Source organism: Bos indicus x Bos taurus, chromosome 22 (assembly GCF_003369695.1).
Source record: "Bos indicus x Bos taurus breed Angus x Brahman F1 hybrid chromosome 22, Bos_hybrid_MaternalHap_v2.0, whole genome shotgun sequence".
Classification (NCBI taxonomy): Eukaryota; Metazoa; Chordata; class Mammalia; order Artiodactyla; family Bovidae; genus Bos; species Bos indicus x Bos taurus.
The window spans coordinates 12,927,411-12,947,355 of record NC_040097.1 but is presented as its reverse complement, the minus strand read 5'-3'; the positions used below and the strand labels follow the sequence as shown (position 1 = coordinate 12,947,355).

Genomic DNA, 19,945 nt, shown 5'->3' with positions numbered 1-19,945 from the left:
CCATTCAGTGAGTCTTCTCCACACTAGGGCTGGGGAGCAGCCACTGTTCCTCGCCTCCCTTTGTCAAGGGAAAAATCTAGGCCCTGAAGGGCTGTGTTAGTCCTGGTTGGCAGAGGCAGGCACCAGACAAGACCCCCTCCTCCACCACCTCCTTGCCTAGTGCTCCAGATGGTTACTCAGGAGCTTCCTCAAGAGGCAGGTCTACAGGTATTTCCCTGATGGTCCAGTGGTTAAGAATCCACCTACTAGTGCAGGGGGCACAGGTTTGATCCCTGGTCTGGGAAGATTCCCCATGCCTTGGAGTAACTAAGCCCATGAGCCACAAGTACTGAGCCCGGGCCTCCTAGAGCCCATACTCCACAGCAAGAGAAGCCACCACAACGAGAAACTTCAGCACCGCAACCAGAGAGTAGGACGAGCATAGCAACAAAGACCCAACACGGCCAACAATAAAGAAATAAAAATTTTTTTAAAAAAGCAGATTCATGGACAATCTCAGGGCTCTGTGACATGTCTCCTCAGAGAAAGACTCAAGTGCACATAGAAGTTTTGCCACATTTTCTCCCGTCCATTGACCCTGAGGTTGGGACCTCTGCCCTGAGCTTCAAGCAGTAGTTCTTAATACTGGTTATGAGTCAGAATTGCCCAATGGAGCTTGTTAGAAATGTAGATTCCTGTCCACTCGACTCCCACCACTCTCTCTCCTACCATACCTACAGAATCAGTAGCCCCTGAGCATGTAAATGTTTTCTTTAAAGCTCCTCAATGATTCTGATGTCAGCTTCTGGTATGAGCCTCTGATCCACACCCAGGATCATTCATCTCTTGTGTCCCAGACGCCAAAAGTAGAAAGGTAGTATCTGAAGACATCACTGTAGGATGTAGTTGAGAAGAAGGATAATACTGTTAGCGGCAAAGGAGAGAGAGGAGAGGGGGTGGGAGTAGGAAATGGGGCCAGTGGCTCTCGTTATCCCTTTGCCCCTTGAGGTCTGGGTCCCATGGGGGTTTCAGGCTGCCTCTGTAGTGCCTTGAGTGCTGTTGAAACCCCTCAGAGGCCTGGTGGGGTACGGGGAGGTGGGCAAGGATACCTCAGAGATGGGGGGAGCCCTTCCTCTCATTCACAGCAGCCTTTGCTTCCCACTGTGGCCTGTCTCAGAGGTTTGGTGACCTGTGGGCCACACCATAGTTGAGAGCTGGAGTGTAGAGCAGTGGTCCCAGCCCAGACTGATTAAACTCCCCTCAGAAGTTCTAGCCCTCTCCTACACCAGCTGAACTGAAATTTAGGGGCTTGGGCCAAGGAGTCAGCTCCAGGAGATCGCTGATGATAGCTAGGGCTTGAGGAACTGCTGGCCCAGACCAGCTTTCAGAGTAAAAACTGCGTTGAACACTGTGACCCAGTGCATATTTAGGTGTGACTGAAACGAGGCTTCCACAAAGCAACAAGTACCCCAGGTACAGAACACACTGATGATGGCTTTTAATTCTGTTTCAGTTTTTTAAACTGCCATGTCATGATGCTCTAAATTGATTTCCTAGCCCACTTTTAGGTCACAACCCATAGTTCTCAAATGTGGTCTAGACATGGTTTTTACTTCAGACAGTTAAATTTATAGCTATACACTGCTTTGAGTCTGTCCTTTTTTTTTTTTTTTTTTAAAAAGTGGATAAAAAGATCTCTAAGTTTAATTTTGAAAATATTATGCTTTTACTTGAAAGGTGCTTCTAACATGAAATAATTTTAAAATATAATTTAAAACATACTAAATAAGGTACTGAAGTGTGTTGGAAAGAACTCTGGACTAGGAATCTATCTCTTTGAAGGGAATTTTGTTAAAATAATTGCAGCATTAATGTTGAAAGGGAGAAACAAGACTAAGCCTGCTTAAAACATTAAAAATATATTATCTTCCAACAAATCATGAGGGAGTACAGACAGTGACTGATTGCTTTGGTTTCTCTTACATTGCATTGAACCAGAGGAAGCAGGTTTTTAAGTTAGTTGTAATGGGACCTGGACAGCATATTAAAATCTGGAAAATGATTTTCATGGTATTAGTCGTCAACATAGAGAAAAGACAGAGCCATATTCTCATTTGAAGTAACTCACTTCCCCTAGGAGTAAAATGTGGTTTTAAGCATGATCTCCAAGTTTGTATTAAATGTGGAAGCCCCCTTTTTGTCTAGGCCCCTGGCCCCAACCCCCAGTCTTGTTCTGAACACGTGGAGCACCTGAGCTCATCACTGACCCCAGGCTTTTTTTCCTTTCTATGAATTTAGCCAGACATAAAACTGTAGTAAGATTTTTTTGTAGTATAATTGAGTAGTTTTCATCTATTTTACTTGCTGAACTACAGGTTAATCAGTATTTGTTTGTTTTTTAATAAAAATAAGGCATTTGGTTGGATGTGAAATATTAGAATGTCCTTTGAGCTGCAAGTTCCTTTGTTGTTAATAACTTCATAATCTATATAGAAGATTGATGGCTTCACATTATGCCCCATTGAAGAATCTTGGTTGTGTTTTGTTAAGCCTGTCTTGTTTTCTTTTGTTCATTTGACAAATTTTTTTGAGCATCTGTTTTCTAAGAGACATTGCTTTAAGCTCCAGGAGTACAGCCATGAACAACGACGTGATCCCTGCTCTCCTGTAGCTGACAATAAGGGAAGCAGACAGCAAACAAGTAAATAGATAAGAACATTGTGCTCTATGGACAACTAACGGAGAAGGCAGTGGCACCCACTCCAGTACTCTTGCCTGGAAAATCCCATGGGCGGAGGAGCCTGGTAGGCTGCAGTCCGTGGGGTCGCTAAGAGTCGGACACGACTGAGCGACTTCACTTTCACTTTTCACTTTCATGCATCGGAGAAGGAAATGGCAACCCACTCCAGTGTTCTTGCCTGGAGAATCCCAGGGACAGTGGAGCCTGTGGGCTGCCATCTATGGGGTCGCACAGAGTCAGACACAACTGAAGCGACTTAGCAGTAGCAGCAGCATGGAGAACTAAAACAGGGTTATGGGGTGAGAGTGGGAGCCCTTTTAGATCGGGAGGTCTTTCTGAGAAGGTTGCATTACGCTGAGGCCTCGATGACCAGGAAGAGTCTGCCATGTATAGATGGGCTAGAACCTTCCAGGCAGAGGGGACAGTGATGCAGAGGCCAAGGATTGAGAGCTCCTTTGTCTGACTTGTCGGCCCTTGAGTGCCCCATGTGGAGCTGGACTCCGTACTGTTGACTGAATGAAGGACAAGTGCCGTCTTCTCGCCTAGGCACATAAGAGACCTGTGCCGTCCTCTACGTAGTTACCTAGGCCACATTGTCATGGCCGTACCTTGATGTTTTCAGCCAGCACCCACTGGGGGACACTTCAGTTGCTTACCTTTTGATAAACCTGATTAAAAATAACTTCCTGTTTATGTTAACCAAACCTTAGAAAATAGTCATTGTCGCTGACTAATTTCCCACTGATTTACAAAGTGGCATTTTAATTTTATCTTTAAAATTCTTATTTTATCCTGAAGTGGATAATGCCTTTAAGACTATAGATTTGTGTTGCAAAGTTCAACAGTTGCAGAGCCCTATTCTAATGAGAAACAGTAGACGTCCTCATTGTTAGCGCCTCCCAAGTGACTACACCAAAGAAGCCACACTGTGACTTGTCCCTGCTGGAGTTAACATGAATTAGCTACCAGTTTCATTCATTGTTTCCCTTCTGCTTGGAGTTGGGTGAACATGACCCAACAGGTTATGAAAGTTTATGAACCTGTAGTCTGAAGAAGAACCAAACATTACACATCATCTTCTTTTTGGAAAATTGGTCAGAGTACTGGCCCACCCTCTGTGGCTTGTTATAAAGTTGGCCATTCTGATTATTGATTAGCATTAGTGAAGATGCTTCCTCTGTAAAGATATGGGCTCTTGTACTTCCATTACTCATTAAAAAGAAACTGTGTCGACTAAGAAGCAAATTAATTACTTGTCTGGAATTCTAGATGAAAGCTCTGTCCCCTGTTAGAGTATAGGTGTGTGTGTGTATGTGTGTGTTTGTTCTTGATGACACACACTCCGATAATTACGTCTCCCATAGCACCTTGGGCTTGGTCAGCCAAAGGACAAGGACCCAGGCATTTGGGGGACCCAGTGGCATTCTTGCCACCCCTCCTTCCTGTGCAGAAGCTGAATGGTGGTCTCTGAGGTTTCCTAACCAGCTGACACAACTTGGGGATCTAAGGGGTTTGGTTTCCTCAACAACTATACACTTAGATTGCCTGCTGTGTGCTCAGCAGAAACCAGACGCTGGAGAATTTGGTTCACGGTTGTACCACAAGCCTTTTGGAAGATTTTTATCTTTTCTGAGATTCAGTCTAGAGCTGAAAACTGAAGATAACTAAGTGATGTACTGCCATGGAATCAGAGAAGTGAAAGGAACGGTGTAAGCCCTCCAGTCACAGGACCCACAGAGCTCTAGAAAGGTGGATGGAGAGCCAAGGAGGGATGTGTGAGAGTCTGGGAAACCCTGACAGTGGGCCAGGCCTTGCTCCCTCTTCTCATTCTGTTATGGAAGCTGGTCACTTGCTTTGAGTGAGATCTGCTGGCAAAGGTTACGGGGCTTCTGCCTTTCCCAAAGGAAGCAGTGCTACAGTTTAGGGGCCAGGGGTCAGGTTGGGCTGTTGGTTCACTCCTTAGGCAGATTCCTCAGCCTCTCTGGGCCTGGTTTCCTTGTCTGTAAGATGGATCCAAGCTCCACAGGGAAACGGCCCTGTGTTTGTCCACCAGCACATTCCCAACAGCCCTCACAGTGCCTGTCCACACGAAACCATGAACCCGTGTCATATTCTTGAGCCTCACATTAAGGCAGGCTGAACAGGATTCTTATGGGTTTTGATTACAAAGTGTCACTTAACCAGTTATTATCCTTAAACACCATAAATACATTGAATTGTTCATTTTTTTACTCTTCTATTCAGGGCTGAGGGGGACAGTGACGTTTCCATGTTATCCACTTAGCATTTGATGTAAAAATCACCTGGATCATGGGATCTCAGAGGTGAATTCATGTTCACAGCCCCTTTCTTTGCAGCAGCCCTGCCTTGGGATGAGGTACCCACTGCCCTGCTTTGCCTGTCTTCTTCTCCCCAGGTACAATTTTACAATGCTGGCCCTGTCGTCTTCCTTCCTGATGTTATCTTATGTCCTGACCCGTTGGTGTGGCAGCGTGGGCTTCATCTTGGCCAACTGCTTCAACATGGGCATTCGGATCATGCAGAGCCTTTACTTCATCTACCGCTACTACCGGAAGAGCCCCCACAGGCCTCTGGATGGCCTGTTCCTGTCACCAGTCCTCCTTGGGACATTTGCCCTCAGTGGTGGCATTACTGCTGTTTCAGAGGTGAGACTCCCAATAGCCTTCACACCACATACTTTTGCAGTCTGTCCAGTCTCCCTTGTTCCAGACATCCCCTTCCTGTTCTGCCTGAACCAGCTGGACAAGTACTTGCTTCCTCGTGCCCCTTCCCCTAAGCTTCAGGCCAGCATCTTGTGAAATGACTGAGCAGTGGTACCTGTGGGCACAGAGTAGACCCTAGTCCATGGCTGTCACAGCTTTTCCTGATTCGAAGCTGGAGTAGTAGAGTCCCACTCTCCCTGGCTTGCCCCAAAGGAAGGCGGTATGGCTGGAGGGCCAGGGACTGACGATGGTTTCTTTCCACAGGTGTTCCTCTGCTGTGAACGGGGCTGGCTAGCCCGGCTGGCACACGTCGCTGTGGGGGCCCTCTGTCTGGGAGTGACCCTCGGGACAGCATTCCTCACAGAAACCAAGCTGATTCACTTTCTTAGGACTCAGTTAGGCGTGCCCAGACTCACTGACAAAATGACATGACCTTGCGGAAGCCCTGTGGCGCCTGGACCAGCTGTGGGGCGGTCTTGTGAGCGGAACATGTGTTCCGTGGAGGAGAGCCAGGCCAGGGGTCTGCAGTGCAGTGAGACCAACCCAGGCAGGTGAGTCATCAGAGCGATCCACCGGACCACTTACCATCCATTTGCGGTTTCAGATAGCAAGGGGTTCCCTTTTTAAGGGAAGACCAAAAAATTCTTTTAAAATCGATACAATTATTTTTTTCACCATTTTGTTGTAATTGGCATTTTTCTTTTTGAGTAATGTATTAATTCCTCTTGGGTGTGATTGACCTTAGGAACTCTGTGTCCCACATGTTCTATCTTGGGTGTCAGCTGTTAATAATCATCTAGCTCAGAAGGACAGATAGAGCCACTTGACGCTCCACAGGAGTATTTACCATGTGCTATAAAAGCATGAAGGAGACGTGGTGTTTTGTGATGTTATACAACAAAGTTGCTCCCAGAGTTGTGGCTTTCCCCACTGTGACCTGGATTTTTAGAGAAGGAGAAATGTTAATGGGAAGTCCAAGAAATGAAGACACAGAGGCTTTCAGATCACATTTCCCGCCGTTAGCCAGGCGGAGTCAGCATCTGTCCCCTTCACGGCTGTCCCTGCAAAGGCTACCTCATGCCTTCCCGTCACAGCAGGGGCAAGCCAGCTCATCTCTGGTCTGGTCACTGGAGAAAGGACACTGTGATCCTTCGTGAGCTATCTTGTTCCCAGAAGGGAAGCCCACTTTGCAGTTGGCTGTAAGTTCTCATGAGGAGGTTGTACAGATGACAGCTAGAGTTGAGTAGAGGTGTCTTTCTTCCATTCGAATAAAATAAGGTAAATTCTATATGGCAGGTATCACTGAATCATGCCCCTTTCCCACTGACCCCTTACTTCTGGCCCTGGTCAGTGCACCTGAATTCCAGGACAAGACTGGCAGGCCTGCAGGTCTGGTCCTCCAGGCCACAGTGAGCCCAGGTGAAGGCTTGCCTCTGGGCCCTGTACCCAGTAGGTGAGGTCACCAGGCGTTGTTATCAGGCAGCAAGGCATTTTTCTTGTTAATATATTAATTGATGTCATTAATGTATTAATTAGATGTAATGGCCTTTGGAGCTCCATGCGCAAACTATATCTTGGGTGATGATAGTTAATAATCACCTAGCCCTGATGTCCCCAAACCTTCTGTGTTTACACCCAGAGAACAGGGCAACTGGTATCAGATGGTGGTTTACCTGAAGTGCACAAATTTAAATGCAGTGACCCAGGGAGAATGGACACATCATAGGCATGGCTTAGTCTCTTCATTCGCCACCTGAAACTATCACAGCATTGTTAATTGGCTATACTTCAATACAAAATAAACCACTTATTTTTAAAAAAAAAGTTTTTAGTTAAGTAAAAATAAATCCACTGGTCCAGAGCCGGTGCCAAGAGGCCAAGGATAAAGACACCCTGAGACTAGGATCCAGTTACTTGGACACCTGTGTATCTAGTCAAAGAGAGAATGCTTTATATTAATTGCAGGGACAGTAGCTAAATGCAAGGTGTCACTGAGCAGTCAGAGGCCCTCCAGAAGCGTGGGGCTGGTCCTGTGTTGTCAGGCAGGGTCAGCCCAGCTCAGAAGGACTGATTGCTCCACGGGGTAGGGTAGGTGGCACATAGAGAAGGCAGCCCTCCCTCTCAAATACTTCTTTGCTCTCTAGAACACACAGACATGAGCCTCCAGCCCTCACAATTTCTGGTTGACCACCCCTCTCTCTGCTAGGACCCCGTCCCACTTAACCCCAGACTTGAAGTGTGGGCCTCACACCACCTGCCTCAGAATCTCCTGGATTGCAAGTCAGAAATGTAGGTTTCCAGGACCCCTCCAGACCTTTGGCATCTGCGTTTCTGGCGTGGGGCTTACCCTGTCATCCTCACCCGAGTCAGGGCCCAGGGCCAGTTCTGCTCATGTTCACAGCATCTGTGCCCAGCTCTAGGAAGAAAGCCACCTTTGCCTGAGTAGCATCACTGGCTCCCTAGCTCCTTAGGAGTGTGAGTTCCACAGCTCCCACTCTGCTTTTCTGCCCGGAGAAGCTCTGCATCTGACAGCGAGGGCGCATCTCATCTCGTCCCCAAACAGCCAGCCAGGTGGTGCTGTCAGCACCAGGCTGGCCGCCAGGCAGGGCCAGCTCCTCTGGCGAGATGGCCAGCTGGGATGGTCACCCAGGGCTCTTTGCTGTGGCCTGCTTCCTCATTTATAGAAAGAGGAGTTCTCATAGCCCAGGCTTTTGGGAAACGGGTGTTTCCCACTACTAACACCTGCCTCCTGGGCTCCAGCACTTGGGCAGCAAGCCCCGTGTGGCCCATAGTCTCTGTCTCCACCCGGTTGCTCCCTGCAGCACAGCTGGGACCGGCCACTGGCTCTGGGGCTTCCCCGCCCCCTAGAGCTGCACCTGGGTCTGGAGGGGCTGGCCTTCAAGGGTGCTGAGCCGCCCCACATTACCCAGGAAGGAACTGGGGGGGAAATCACACTTCAGGCCTTAAGTACCACTTAAAATATAAGTGAGGCTACCTCTCCATGGAAGCAAGTCTCTAAAGCACATCCATTTATGAAACAGAAACCTTTGATGGTGAGAATGACAGCATTTCGTCTTTCTGTGCTGCCCTGGCCACATGTGTGTTGGTGACGTGGGGTTTGGCCTGTTAGGTCCCTCCGTCAGCGGCTGCTGCTGTGCCACTTAAAGCTTCTTTAGTGGTGACTCCAGGCTCTGGCAGTGTGCTCTGCCTCACCCCCTGCCACTTACCAGCCTGATTCACCAGGGTACCTCCTTCCTCCTGCCTTTTTAAAACAAGAACAACAACAACAACTTGGGTATATATTGCTAGTTTCATGTCAGTTTCCTGTGTGTATGCTCTGCCCCACCTGCCGCCACTTACCAACCTAGTTCACCAGGGCACCTCCTTCCTCCTGCCCTTTTTTTTAAAAAAAAAAAAAAACCAGTATATTCATATTGCTAGTTTCATGTCAATTTTCCAATTTTAAAATGAGTAAATTATTTTCTCCATATTTGTGTGAAGATCTTTCATATCACTTCTTCCAAAAACGAAACAAAAAATTCTTAAATTTTGAAAGAAAGGTGGGCAAGTACCTTAGGTATGTGAATCATTTTTAGTCATCGTCAAAACGGTTCTCCCTGCCTTGGTGGACGTGACTGGATGGTGATCCCGACTTGGAAAGAGGGGCTGGTTCCCTCGGCCCTGCAATGGAGACGTCTGTGTCCCGGACTGACAGGACTGGCATTTTACTCACTGCTCTTCCCTTCTACCCAAAACAATGTTCCACGTTCTTCCACTGATGAGGCAGTCTCTTTCACCACCTTTCTTCTCTCCCACAGTCTGGGCCCACAGTCTCCTTTTGGCTATAAGCTCTGTTCTGAACGCAGAGCCCCTGAGGAGAAAGGGAACTGGCTCAGGTTATCTTCATAGGGTGGCTACTGTGGGCACAGGGTCATAAGTGAACCAGCGGAGGGGCCACCCTGGGGGCAGGTGGGTGCCCAGTTCCATCAGCTCTCACTGGGCAGGGGCTGGAGAGGGTGGTGTGATTCAGCCAGAGTTGCCACTTCGGCCTTGGAGGAGCTGCCTGAGGGCCTGTGACGAAACAACCAACTTACGAGGGAATCCTCTAGTCCACCATTTACTTGTCTCATTACCTCCCTCCCTGCTGTTGACTGACGGTCACAGTGCTGCCCTGGTCTGACCAGTGTGCTTGGCAGGGGCCGCCTGGTGGGAACAGGACCTGAGAACCTGGCAAGCCTCGGTCCTTTAATCTCATCTGCATCACAACCTGGGGCCTTGGAACGGGGCTCTGATGCTGTCAGCACAGTGAGCACTGACTAATTAAGACACAACTGCATTAGTCACGTTGGAGGTGACAACTGAGCAGCATGTTTTGGGTTCATGTCTGAGAGATCCTGACACACTTTTCAATTATGTGGAACTAATAGTGTGTGGCCTCCACGCAGCCGTGTCGGGCGGGGGAGAAGGAGGTCTGCGATGAAAGTGTGACTCAGTACAGCTCCTCACTCACTTCTCTGCACTCCCTTCTGAAAATCACAATAGGTCACACCAGGGAGCGTGGCACTTGGGGTCCAGAGGGCTTCTTTCAGAAGGAGAGTTATGAGACAACTCTGGGTGACACAGGAGCCACGGCCCTCTCCATAGGCGCCTGTTGCGAACCCCAGCGTTAACAGCTCACTCTCCCTGGTCTCTGGGTGTGCCCTCGTCTGGGCCTGGCACGGCCGGGCAGGGAGAGCCAGAGGACGCAGGAGAACCAAAACATTGTCACTATGAGGGAAATGGGGTGTTTTCCTCCACAAATCCCAACCAAACTAGGGAATGTTGCTAAAACAGCTTTCCTTTTTGTTCCCCCCAGGGCATTGACAACAATTTTATGAACAAACCAGATTAGCACAGCGCCTTTTTTATGTTCCTGAACTAGAGCCGAAGATTCCTTTCTTCCTGACGTGCCTTGTGAGAGTCCCTAAGTGGCATCTCTCCAATGACAAGAGGATGTTCTTGCAGGTGTGCAGATGTTAGGCTCGGGGGTGGGGCATAGAGGGGAAGAGCTGCTGGCTTTTCCTTTTTTTCCTTTTTCCTTTTGTAACCTGGAGTGACATCACGCGGGGCTGATGGCAAGATGCCCAAGCATGCGGGGCACTCATCTTTACCTCCCCTCCCCTCAGCTCTCCCTGCAGCAACCCTGCAAACACAGGGCCGAGAGCCAGGCTCTTTGGGGAGCACCCAGAGGTCCCTCCTGTCTGCATCAGCACCAGGGAGGCCCGCTTGCGTCATGTCCGCCTTCTGAAGCACACGAGCAGAGTTTGCTTTCTAAGCGGCCCACGGTGTCGCATCCATGGTTATACGCCAGCCTGGCTGCCCGTTTCTAACTCACTGGGTGGCCTTGAACAAGCCTCACTCTACCAACCGTGGCACATAGCAGGTACCATCAGCCTCTGGGCTCCATTCCTCACTCGTTCACAAAGGCCAGATCTAAGCTCTTTTGATAACCTAGCGCCTGAGAGGGCAGAGGGGTCTTCCACCTCCTACGCCAACTGGAGCAGCACCCTTCTGATCGGAATGAAAACTGGGGATTACTCCTAAGAATTTGCTTGGAAGAGGAGTTCTTTCTGTTAAAACAATGAAACCCTGTCCAGTTTGAAATCCACAAGTTTGAAGTTTTAAACCTCCTCCCTGACCTTCCATGACGTTTTCTCCCACAGTTCCCCCCGCTTTCCCAGTCTTCATCTCATCTTAAAGAATTTAAGGTAATTGTTTTGCACAGCCACTGGCATAAGTAACAGATGTTAGGGAGAAACAAATCTGGCCCCAAATTATGTTGTGTTACAAAGAAACAGTTGTCTCTTCCCCATGGTCCTCTCTCTGTTGATGGCCTTGAACTCAGGTGACATCACCAATGAGTGGGAAGGTGGCTGACTTCAGCCACTCCATCACTTTGTAACCATAGGCAGATCTTGCCTCTCTTTGCCTTGGTTTCCTCATCTGTCGCTAACCCACCTGGCATGGCACAGAGGGGATAGAAGGAAAACAGAGGCCGGACAGTCAAATGTAGCTCTGGAAGCTTCGGAGAAAACAGCCCATAGCAAGGCTTCCTATATGTCCTGTGTACCCACCTCTCTACCATCTTTCTCTTCTGCTCCTCGCCCTCGGCCAGTCCTCCCCTGACGCTCTCCACTCTAACCCCAGCCCAGGGTCTCTTCTCCCCACCCTTGCTCCTGTTGACCCAACTCCAGGCCTGTCTATGGCTGTGCTGGCAAAGAAGAAAGGAGTAAGGACATTACAGATACTGGTGATTTAACCCTTTTCTTCAGTGCTGTCACACCCAGAAGGCACTATATCCCAGTCACGTGGCATTAGTAAACACATGCCCATCCCTGTTCCTTGGCTCCTGCCTTGTCTGGTTCTAAGGGTGAGCTCTGGAGCCCCGCGGCACCTGCTGTCTGGTCTCCAGCCTTTCACCCCTTCTCACCTCTCTGCCTCCTGGGCCTCACCCTGTCAGGCTCAGTTGCACGTGTCGACTCTGTCACACTCCTTTCTCTTTCTTTCAGCAGCCCTATTTTCCTTCTCCCCTGAGAATTAGGAAGGCAGGTTGTGTGGGGGTTCCAGAAAGGGTCTTGGAGATGGACCCAGCACCACTTCAAACATGACCTTGAGCAAGGTAGTTCATGCCTACGTGCCTCAGTTTACTGGTCTAAAAATGGGCATTAGAACACTCACCTCATTGGGTATGGCAGGGAATCCATGAAAAAGGATGGAGGAGCAACAAGCAGGGTGTGCCCCACCAGTCCATCATTCGTTCTGTGACTGGAATTATAAATCTACCAAACACAGAGGAACTGTGGCCCCTGGGAACGTTTGCTTCACCCCTACCTACTCCCTCCTCCCCACCTAAGCCCAGTCCACAGACATGTATGTGGTTGAATCTTTTTTCCTGCAGTGGCAACATTTCTTTCCCCTTTTCTTGAAGGCAGTGCTGCAGGTGAAGAGGAAACGAAAGCTCCTTTTCAGCCAAGCTTGCCTGGAGGAGCATAGAAGGTGAGGGCATGGGTCAGGGAGACCGCCCGAGGTCTTCTGACTCCCAGCCAAGCTCCGGCGGCCCAGCTGGGGGAAGCAGAGCTATCGTTTCCAGGGAGAGCCCAGCAAATGCCCTCTTTCAGGCTCAGCCTGAACTGCCCCATGCCCCTCCCACCCCCCTGGTAAGAGGGGATGCTTGCAAAGCCTATTAAATGATTTTCAGCAATTTCAGAAATTGCCTCAGCTGGTAGTTTAAAATTTCCCTGCAGCTTCAGATTAAAGCAGAAAGAAAAAAGACCCCTGGTGATAGACTAGAGTGTGGCTTTGTCCAAGGAGGGCCAGCTGCTGTCGGCAGCTTCTGAAGAAAACGGAGGGATCCGAGTTGGTCCTGCCATGCGGGTGGGCGGCCAAGGGCACTGGCTCCCCTGGCCTCAGCTTTAGGCCTCGCCATGGTGACCATGAGGACACTCCCGCACCCCCTCACACACTGCCTCAGTCTCCAATTTGCCAGTGTCCTCACCTTGAACCCACTCATCAAAGTTGATCTGAAACTTGAGTTCTTCCTCCTCCTCACCCCGAAAAGGCAACAAAAACAGCCATTGCCTCTACCATCAGCCTGCTTGTTGTTTTTTCCTTCTTTGGGCTGTAATGAAGGATGCAAGGTTCAGACCAACTGGCTTTCCCCTTCTGGAAGCAGCTGGAAGAGAAAGGCCAGAACCTAGGACAGAGGATGCTGTCTTATTTTTAATTTACCTGTTTTCTCCCTTGTTAAACTTTTTTATTTATTATGACCGTCTATTTATTTGGCTGCCTTGGTCTTCACTGTGGTGCACGGGCTTTCTCTGGTTGCTGTGCGTGGGGGTTGCTGTCTAGTTGCAGCACATGGGCTTCTCACTGCCGTGGCTCCTTATTGTGGGGCAAGGGGGCTTCAGGGCACAGGGGCCTCAGTCGTTGCAGCATGTGAGCTCATTAGCTGTGGCTTGCTGTCTTAGTTGCCCCGAGGCATGTGGGATCTTCCCAGACCAGGGATGGAAGCCGTGTTCCCTGCATTGCCAGTCAGATTCTTAACTACCAGGGAAGTCCCTAATCTTATTTTTTTATTATTATTTTTTTTGGCCAGACCATGTGGCATATGTGATCTTAGTTCCTCAACCAGGGGTCAGATTTGTACCCCCTGCAGTGGACGTGCAGAGTCTTAACCACTGGACAACCAGGGAAGTCTGAGGGGGTATTGTCTTGAGTGCTACTGTTAAGATGGGGTTTTCGTAAGCAAGGAAGTGTGTTCTGCCCACAGTTGGGACTCAGAACAGGGAGACACCAGACTCGTCTGAGTCTGGCCCTGATCCTTGAGTAAGGAGTAAGGCTGCTGACCTTGGTGTCTGGGTCATATCTGAGTGGTGGGGAGTCCATCAGGCCTTCCGCTTTCTCCTTCCTGCTCCTCTTCAAAAGGCTGTGACCTGGGTGTGCTGGTTCTGATCCACAGAGCCCGGTGCTCCAGGCCTCTTCATTCCCATCACCCTCTGTGGGCCATGCTCCCCAAGGCATGTGGGCAAGGCTTCTGGTTACCTTTGCAGCTTGGGAGATGATATTTTGGCCCTAGGGACCAGCTGTCGATCCAGATAATCAACAGAAGCAGAGAGCCTGGAAATCCCATTCTAATTCTAGACCTGCCTCTGTCTTCTTGAAAGATCCTCTTCTCCATCTACAAAAGGTTCTGATCCCTACTCACTGTTGCTCTGGGACCGTGGTGGGGGCCAAGGAGAAGCCCCCATGCAGCACAAATTGGGGCTGAGTGGAGAGTGGGAGAGCTGGTGGGCCTGAGTGCTCCGAGGCTGGAGCCTGGGGCTGCCTTCAGACGGGACCAGAGAAGATGTCATCACAGTCTAAAATATCTCCGCGTATTGTTCTTCCTGATGGCAAATGATCTTATTTCATGACAGCATCATGTATTGTATTAAACAGGTATTTCTTATATTAACTTGTAAAGTGTCCTGGGGCAGCCAGTACCCTGTAGACAGAAATGCCCTCCCATGGCCTCTCTGTAGTTGGCATGTGGTGCATACATTTTCCCGTGTTCACACTGCCCTCTACATTGTTCTGCTTTTACTGCATGGTGTACCAGTTAAGTTGTCCCCGGATTCCCTGCACTGAAAACCACATGGTAGAGAACATCCTGGCACAGAGACCTTGTCTGCACTTTGCCCACTCCAGGCTCCACTGCTTCCTCGGCTGCAAGTGGAGTGTGCCAGGCACAGGGAACCGCTTCCCCAGGTGTCAGGAAAATCAGTGATGCCCCAGGCCTCCCCCTGGAGAATCTGACTAATCAGCCTGGCCGGACGGGAAACTTGGGAGCTAAAGCTACCAGTAAACAGAAAGGAAGTGAAACAACCCAGGCAGGCACCTCTACCGTCTGCTCCCACTCCTCCCTTGGGGTGACGTGGCCTCCTCAAGGAAGTGGCTTTGGGCCTTGTTTCCCTGCCCAGAGGCATGGGGTGCAGCCTGTTAGGCTAGAGGCCCATTTGGGTAGCCTTCAAGGGCACTTGGTGAGCCACTGGCCCATAGGTGGAGTCCATGGTCTTGACAAGGTCATTCCAGAACTGACCATGGATTCCTGCTAAGCTGTCTCTCAATTCTGTGACCTGGACAATTTAGTCTACCTCTCCATCCTCAACATGCCTCTGTCTAAACTCTACCTATTATAATTTTCAGTTTTTCTTTTGATCAAAAGAACACATGTACACAGTTTTGAAAGATAACCCCAAACAGCAAGTTCTGCATCCCCCTCCCAAGCTACCCACTCCTTGGCTCATCATTTTAGTTCTTTTGGTCATTTCTTCATTTCCCTTCATATTTGTAAGTAATTTGCTTATGTTACTATTTCTTAATTGTTTCCCCTTTAGAATATTGACCTTTTATGGAACAATCAGCCTGCTCTCTGCATACTTCCCATCTTCCCAGTGTCAGGATTTGGGGTAAATTCATGTTTACATGTTTAAAACTATAAAAACATTGTTTTCTGCTAAACCAAGTAGTATCCTATTTCCTTTTTACTATAATCTGTTGATTATTGTCAAACTATTAATTATCTCATTATTTGCGTTCTTAAAAATACTTTATGTTCTTCCCTACAAAATCATAAAACTGAGCAAATACCATAAAGCTCTTCTCAACATGACTAACCTCAACAGGTATCACGGATTCTGTGTTTTCCCTGGAGACCTTGCTTGGGGAGCCCCACATCACCCCTTTTCCACTCTCACCGTCCCATCTGTGGGCCCCTCCCTTCCCCAGAGGGAAAAGGCTCGGGGAAGTTAAGGAACAGTAGTAAGATGGTGGCAGAGATATGGGTCTGTCCCAAGAGATGCAGTTACGGTCAAGAGTTGCCACCCCCCTCACCCGCCCAAGGATGCTGCAGCCCAGTGGGGTGGGGACCATGTAAACAGAACCATGTGGTAGAGGTCTAATCCACAACAGGATTGCACGTGGTGGGAATTCCCTGGTGGCCCAAGAGTTAGGACACAGCGCTTTCATTGCTGTGGGCCCAGGTTCAATCACTGATCAAGAAACTAAAATCCCACGGGCTGTGCAATGAGGCTGAAAAAAGGACTGCATGTGGTGTGGAGATCTCGGCCCCGACTGCAGAGGACAGAGGTGGGTCTTCCGGGCAAGTTCCCCTGCGTCTGTGTCCATCCCTGTCCCAGGCTGGGCCAGAAGCCCACCGACAGCTGGGTCCACGCTCTTCTTTGACCGCCCATGGCTGACTCCTCTTAAAAGAGGCAAAACCAGCCCTCACCTCACTGCCAGGCTGATGTGTGCCTCCCCTGGCCACCAGCAGCCCCCTCATCACAGGCCAGTCTCCCACCGCCCCAGGTCTCCTTCACTAGGGGCCTGAGCTCCGACCCCAGCCCCCGCCCTTTGCACCAGAAGCAGCTTCTTTCCTTTCCTGGTCACAGTCAGCTAAGCTCAGCTGCAGGGAAGGTGTGGAGGTTGCGGTGGTTCCAAGGGCTTCAGAGGACCTGGTCATCCAGTTGTTCACACATGGGCAACTCCCAGCCGTGGCACCAAGTCCCTAAAGACAGCACATACCTGAGTAGGCAGAGAGCCTTCTGAGTCCAGAGCACTTGCTGGAAAACCCTGTGCCTCACACAAAAGAGGCCTGTGCATGATCTGGGGCTTCCAGTGACCACCATCCATCCGCCCCTGAGGCTGTACCCCAGAGTGTCATCAGACAGAAATCAGGTCAGCCGGACCCCACCACGGGACACTGGGACTGGTGCAGGACACATTTCGCCAGCCTCAGCCATCAGGAGGCATTTGAGAAATAGAAGATGTGTAGATCTCTCCAAGCAGCCACATGCCTTCTAGACAGACAACTCCCCAGGACTTAATCGACATCTCACAATCGGTCTGCTAAGTAGGGAAGAAGAAAATGTGGTTGTCATGGCGACACCAAGTTGCCCAGGACTGTTGGTCTCTCAGGTGGGAAAGGAGGGGACAGAGCCCAGCCTCTGCTTCCCTGGTGGGATGTTCTAGAGAGCGGGGGTCAGGCTGGACATAGCTGCTTTCTTCCCACCCTGCCAGCTCGGGCCCGAGGGCCTGAGCCGTGGGTGGTGTAAGGGGGGCTGGCTGACTCAGGGCCTTCACCCTGGGGTCTGGGTCCAAGGTTGCTCAGCATGAATGTTTCAGCCCCACCTCAGAGCATCTCAGACTTGGAGCCCCCTTCTCCTGCCGCCCACCCCCCCCAATCCTAGGACTTCCTAGCAGTGCTGTGTCCTCAGGCCTGGTCAGGGACATGCACACAGCTGGCCTTGCTGGCCTAGCCTCTGAGTCTTTCTGAATGACCGAGGGAACAACAGCCTCACCCAGAGCGCCAACCAGAGTCATACGGAGGAGGGAGTGGAGCTGGTCCACTCACCAGTACACTACGCTGCCAGCCCAGCCTCCTGCTCTCCACCAGGAACGGGATGAAGCCTCCTGATGGGTTGCCCCCTATAGTCTATGCCAAGCTGGGCCCAGGCCTGTGTAGGGGTGAGCAATAGAAGAGGGAGATGCTCAAGTGGAAGAGGTGAGCACTAGGAACCGCAGCTGCACTCAGACTCCTCTCTGAGGCCCTGCTGACCAGCTGCACATCCATTTCTGTGGCCCCAGGGCTTCGTCAGGAGTCCATGAACAGTGCACTCATGAATGAGTGAGTGGATGACATACGCAGTGAAGACTGGGAGCAGAGGAAATAGAAAGGCCAGGTCGGGGTGAGGAGCTGGGAGTATGGCCTCAGAGGGAGGTGTTTTTTGGACTCCCCATCCTCCAGTCTTCCCCCAGCCTCCCCCAGGCTGAGGCTTGGGGCAGTTCCGTCTTCCAGAGGGACCATTGAGGTCCCTGGCAGATGTGGCCCTGTCACTTGATCTCCCCTCAGAGAGGCGGGGACCCCGGGGCCCACCCGCCCCAGGCCTGGCTCACCTGGTCCCTGATGGGGGCCCGCCTCCCTGGGACCCCCACAGACCTGACTCCTTTTGCTACAAGGCCTGTGGATTTTCTCGCTGTCCAATTCATGCTAATTGGGAGCAGGGAATGTGTGCCTGAGTCGGGGTGGGCCTGCAGCTTGGATGTCCTTGTCAGAACCTGGAGGCTTTCTGGGATGGGCCCTTGCCCAGAGCCGCAGGGTCTCTGTGGGGCTTCGGTGGGACTGAGTGGGCATGGTGTGTGCTGCCTGCTTTTCTCCAGAGGGCTAGTGCAGTCACTGTCCACCTCCTACCTTGGGCACCAGCTGCCCCAGGGCCAAGCAGGCCTACCTTGTTCATGCCGAATCCTCAGCAGCTGGCACAGAGCCACAACTCAGCATTTCAGACTCCAGGAATGAAGGGAAGGCCTCTGAGGCTGGCAGGAGAGGCATGGAGGGGCTGGGGGAATGACTCGGTCCCCACCTTAACCCATGGTTCAGTAGAGGCCTGGAAAGACGTGCTTAAGTTGATGGTTTCACACTTGGCGCCTCCCTTGAGGAACAGAGGGTGCTGAGGCCCTCCCTAGAGAGGTGGGACTTCCCCTGTTCCCCCTCTTTCCCCAGGTCCCTACCTCCTTTCACCTGGGGCACAGATGGGGGTGTCCAGAGGCAAAGCACCTGTAGTGTCAAATCCTAGGCTAAGTTCTCAAGTCCTGTGGTGCTCCCCTCACCCACAGACAGGCACAGGTCATGGCCTGATGACAGGCTGTGATGGGAGAAGCAGGGGCGTGGGCACGTGGGGAGCCTGGGCAGGCACGCTCCCCATTCTGGAGCTGAGGTTCTCCCTGTCTCCTGCAGTGCTTTTGTCGACCTGGTCTGTGAGGGCCCTCCCCTGGGCACGTCAGGCCTCCCTCTTAGTGAACACAGACCCTGTGACCCTAGGACTTGGGTTACCCAGAGTCTGGAAGCAGGGCCCTCAGGGGTCAAAGGTACTCAGAGATTAAGATAGCTGAGCCAGCTCCTGGGACCAGCCTCAGTTTCAGCCCCTGTAAAATGGACTTGTTCCTGTGCAGCAGGCACTGGACAAGCTGGTGGGGGCAGTTGGCTGCTCTGAGGTCCGGAATGCAAGAGGAGAGATCTGACTGCTGTTGGCCACTAGAGGGCAGGACCCTCCCGTGTGTTTCCTGCAAAGGACTCGTGAGCAGGACAGCCTGCAAGACAATGGCGAGGCAGGCCCTGGACACAGGCACAAAAGGCTGAATGGCTGCTCGTCCAGTCCAGCAGAAGCTGGAGCACTAATCAGAATTCCACCTGGGCCCTAGACCCCACAAGCCCTCACTGAGCCTTTAGGCTTTCACCTCCTGAGAGGCCGGTCCTGAGTCTGCCCTCCCCTTCTTAGAATATGAGTGGCAGAGGAGCAATTAGAACAGGTCCACCAGCCTCCTCTGTGGACACAGGACAGACTGCCAGCACAGACAAACTCCTGCAAGTCTCCTCTGTGGTCTTCCAGAGAGACACTGAGAAGTGAACTTGCTGAGCTAAATCACCCTCCAAACACTCCCATCGCACACCTAGGATTAGAGGACTGCTGTACTAACACTTGGATAACACCAACACTTGGATAAAACATCTCCTTTCAGTGTGAATTTCTTTCATTACTCATCTTGTCCAGTGTCCAGAAGCAGTATGAACGTGCATGCGAGCTCAGTTGCTCAGTCATTTGTGACTCCATGGACTGTAGCCTGCCAGACTCCTCTATCCATGGGATTTCCTAGGCAAGAATACTGGAGTGGGTTGCCATTTCTTTCTCCAGGGGATCTTCCTGACCCAGGGGTCAAACCTGGATCTCTTGCATCTCCTACATTGGCAGGTGGATTCTTTACCAACTGCACCACCTGGGGAATTCTGAACAGGTGGGGATACTCACCACTATACTGCTGCTGCTGCTGCTAAGTTACTTCAGTCGTGTTTAACTCTGTGCGACTCCATAGATGGCAGCCCACCAGGCTCCCCCATCCCTGGGATTCTCTAGGTAAGACCACTGGAGTGGGT

General features: G+C 50.8%; 1 protein-coding gene across 4 annotated transcripts in view; it reads left to right on the top strand.

The window, feature by feature from the left end:
- RFT1 (RFT1 homolog) overlaps positions 1-13,263 on the top strand; it is a 45,986-nt gene extending 32,723 nt beyond the window's left edge. Inside the window, exons 12-15 of one of the 4 annotated variants that reach the window (XR_003507745.1) lie at positions 5,136-5,385; positions 5,707-5,993; positions 10,298-10,446; positions 12,410-13,263. Coding sequence is in view for 1 of the 4 variants with exons in the window: in XM_027522620.1 (XP_027378421.1) it covers positions 5,136-5,385; positions 5,707-5,874 (418 nt within the window). In the remaining 3 variants the exon portion in view is untranslated. Of the gene's footprint in view, positions 1-5,135; positions 5,386-5,706; positions 8,933-10,297; positions 11,290-12,409 lie in introns of those variants that run through there. The other 3 variants (XR_003507744.1, XR_003507743.1, XM_027522620.1) reach the window with 3 other exon arrangements.
- The last annotated feature ends 6,682 nt before the right edge of the window (positions 13,264-19,945 follow it).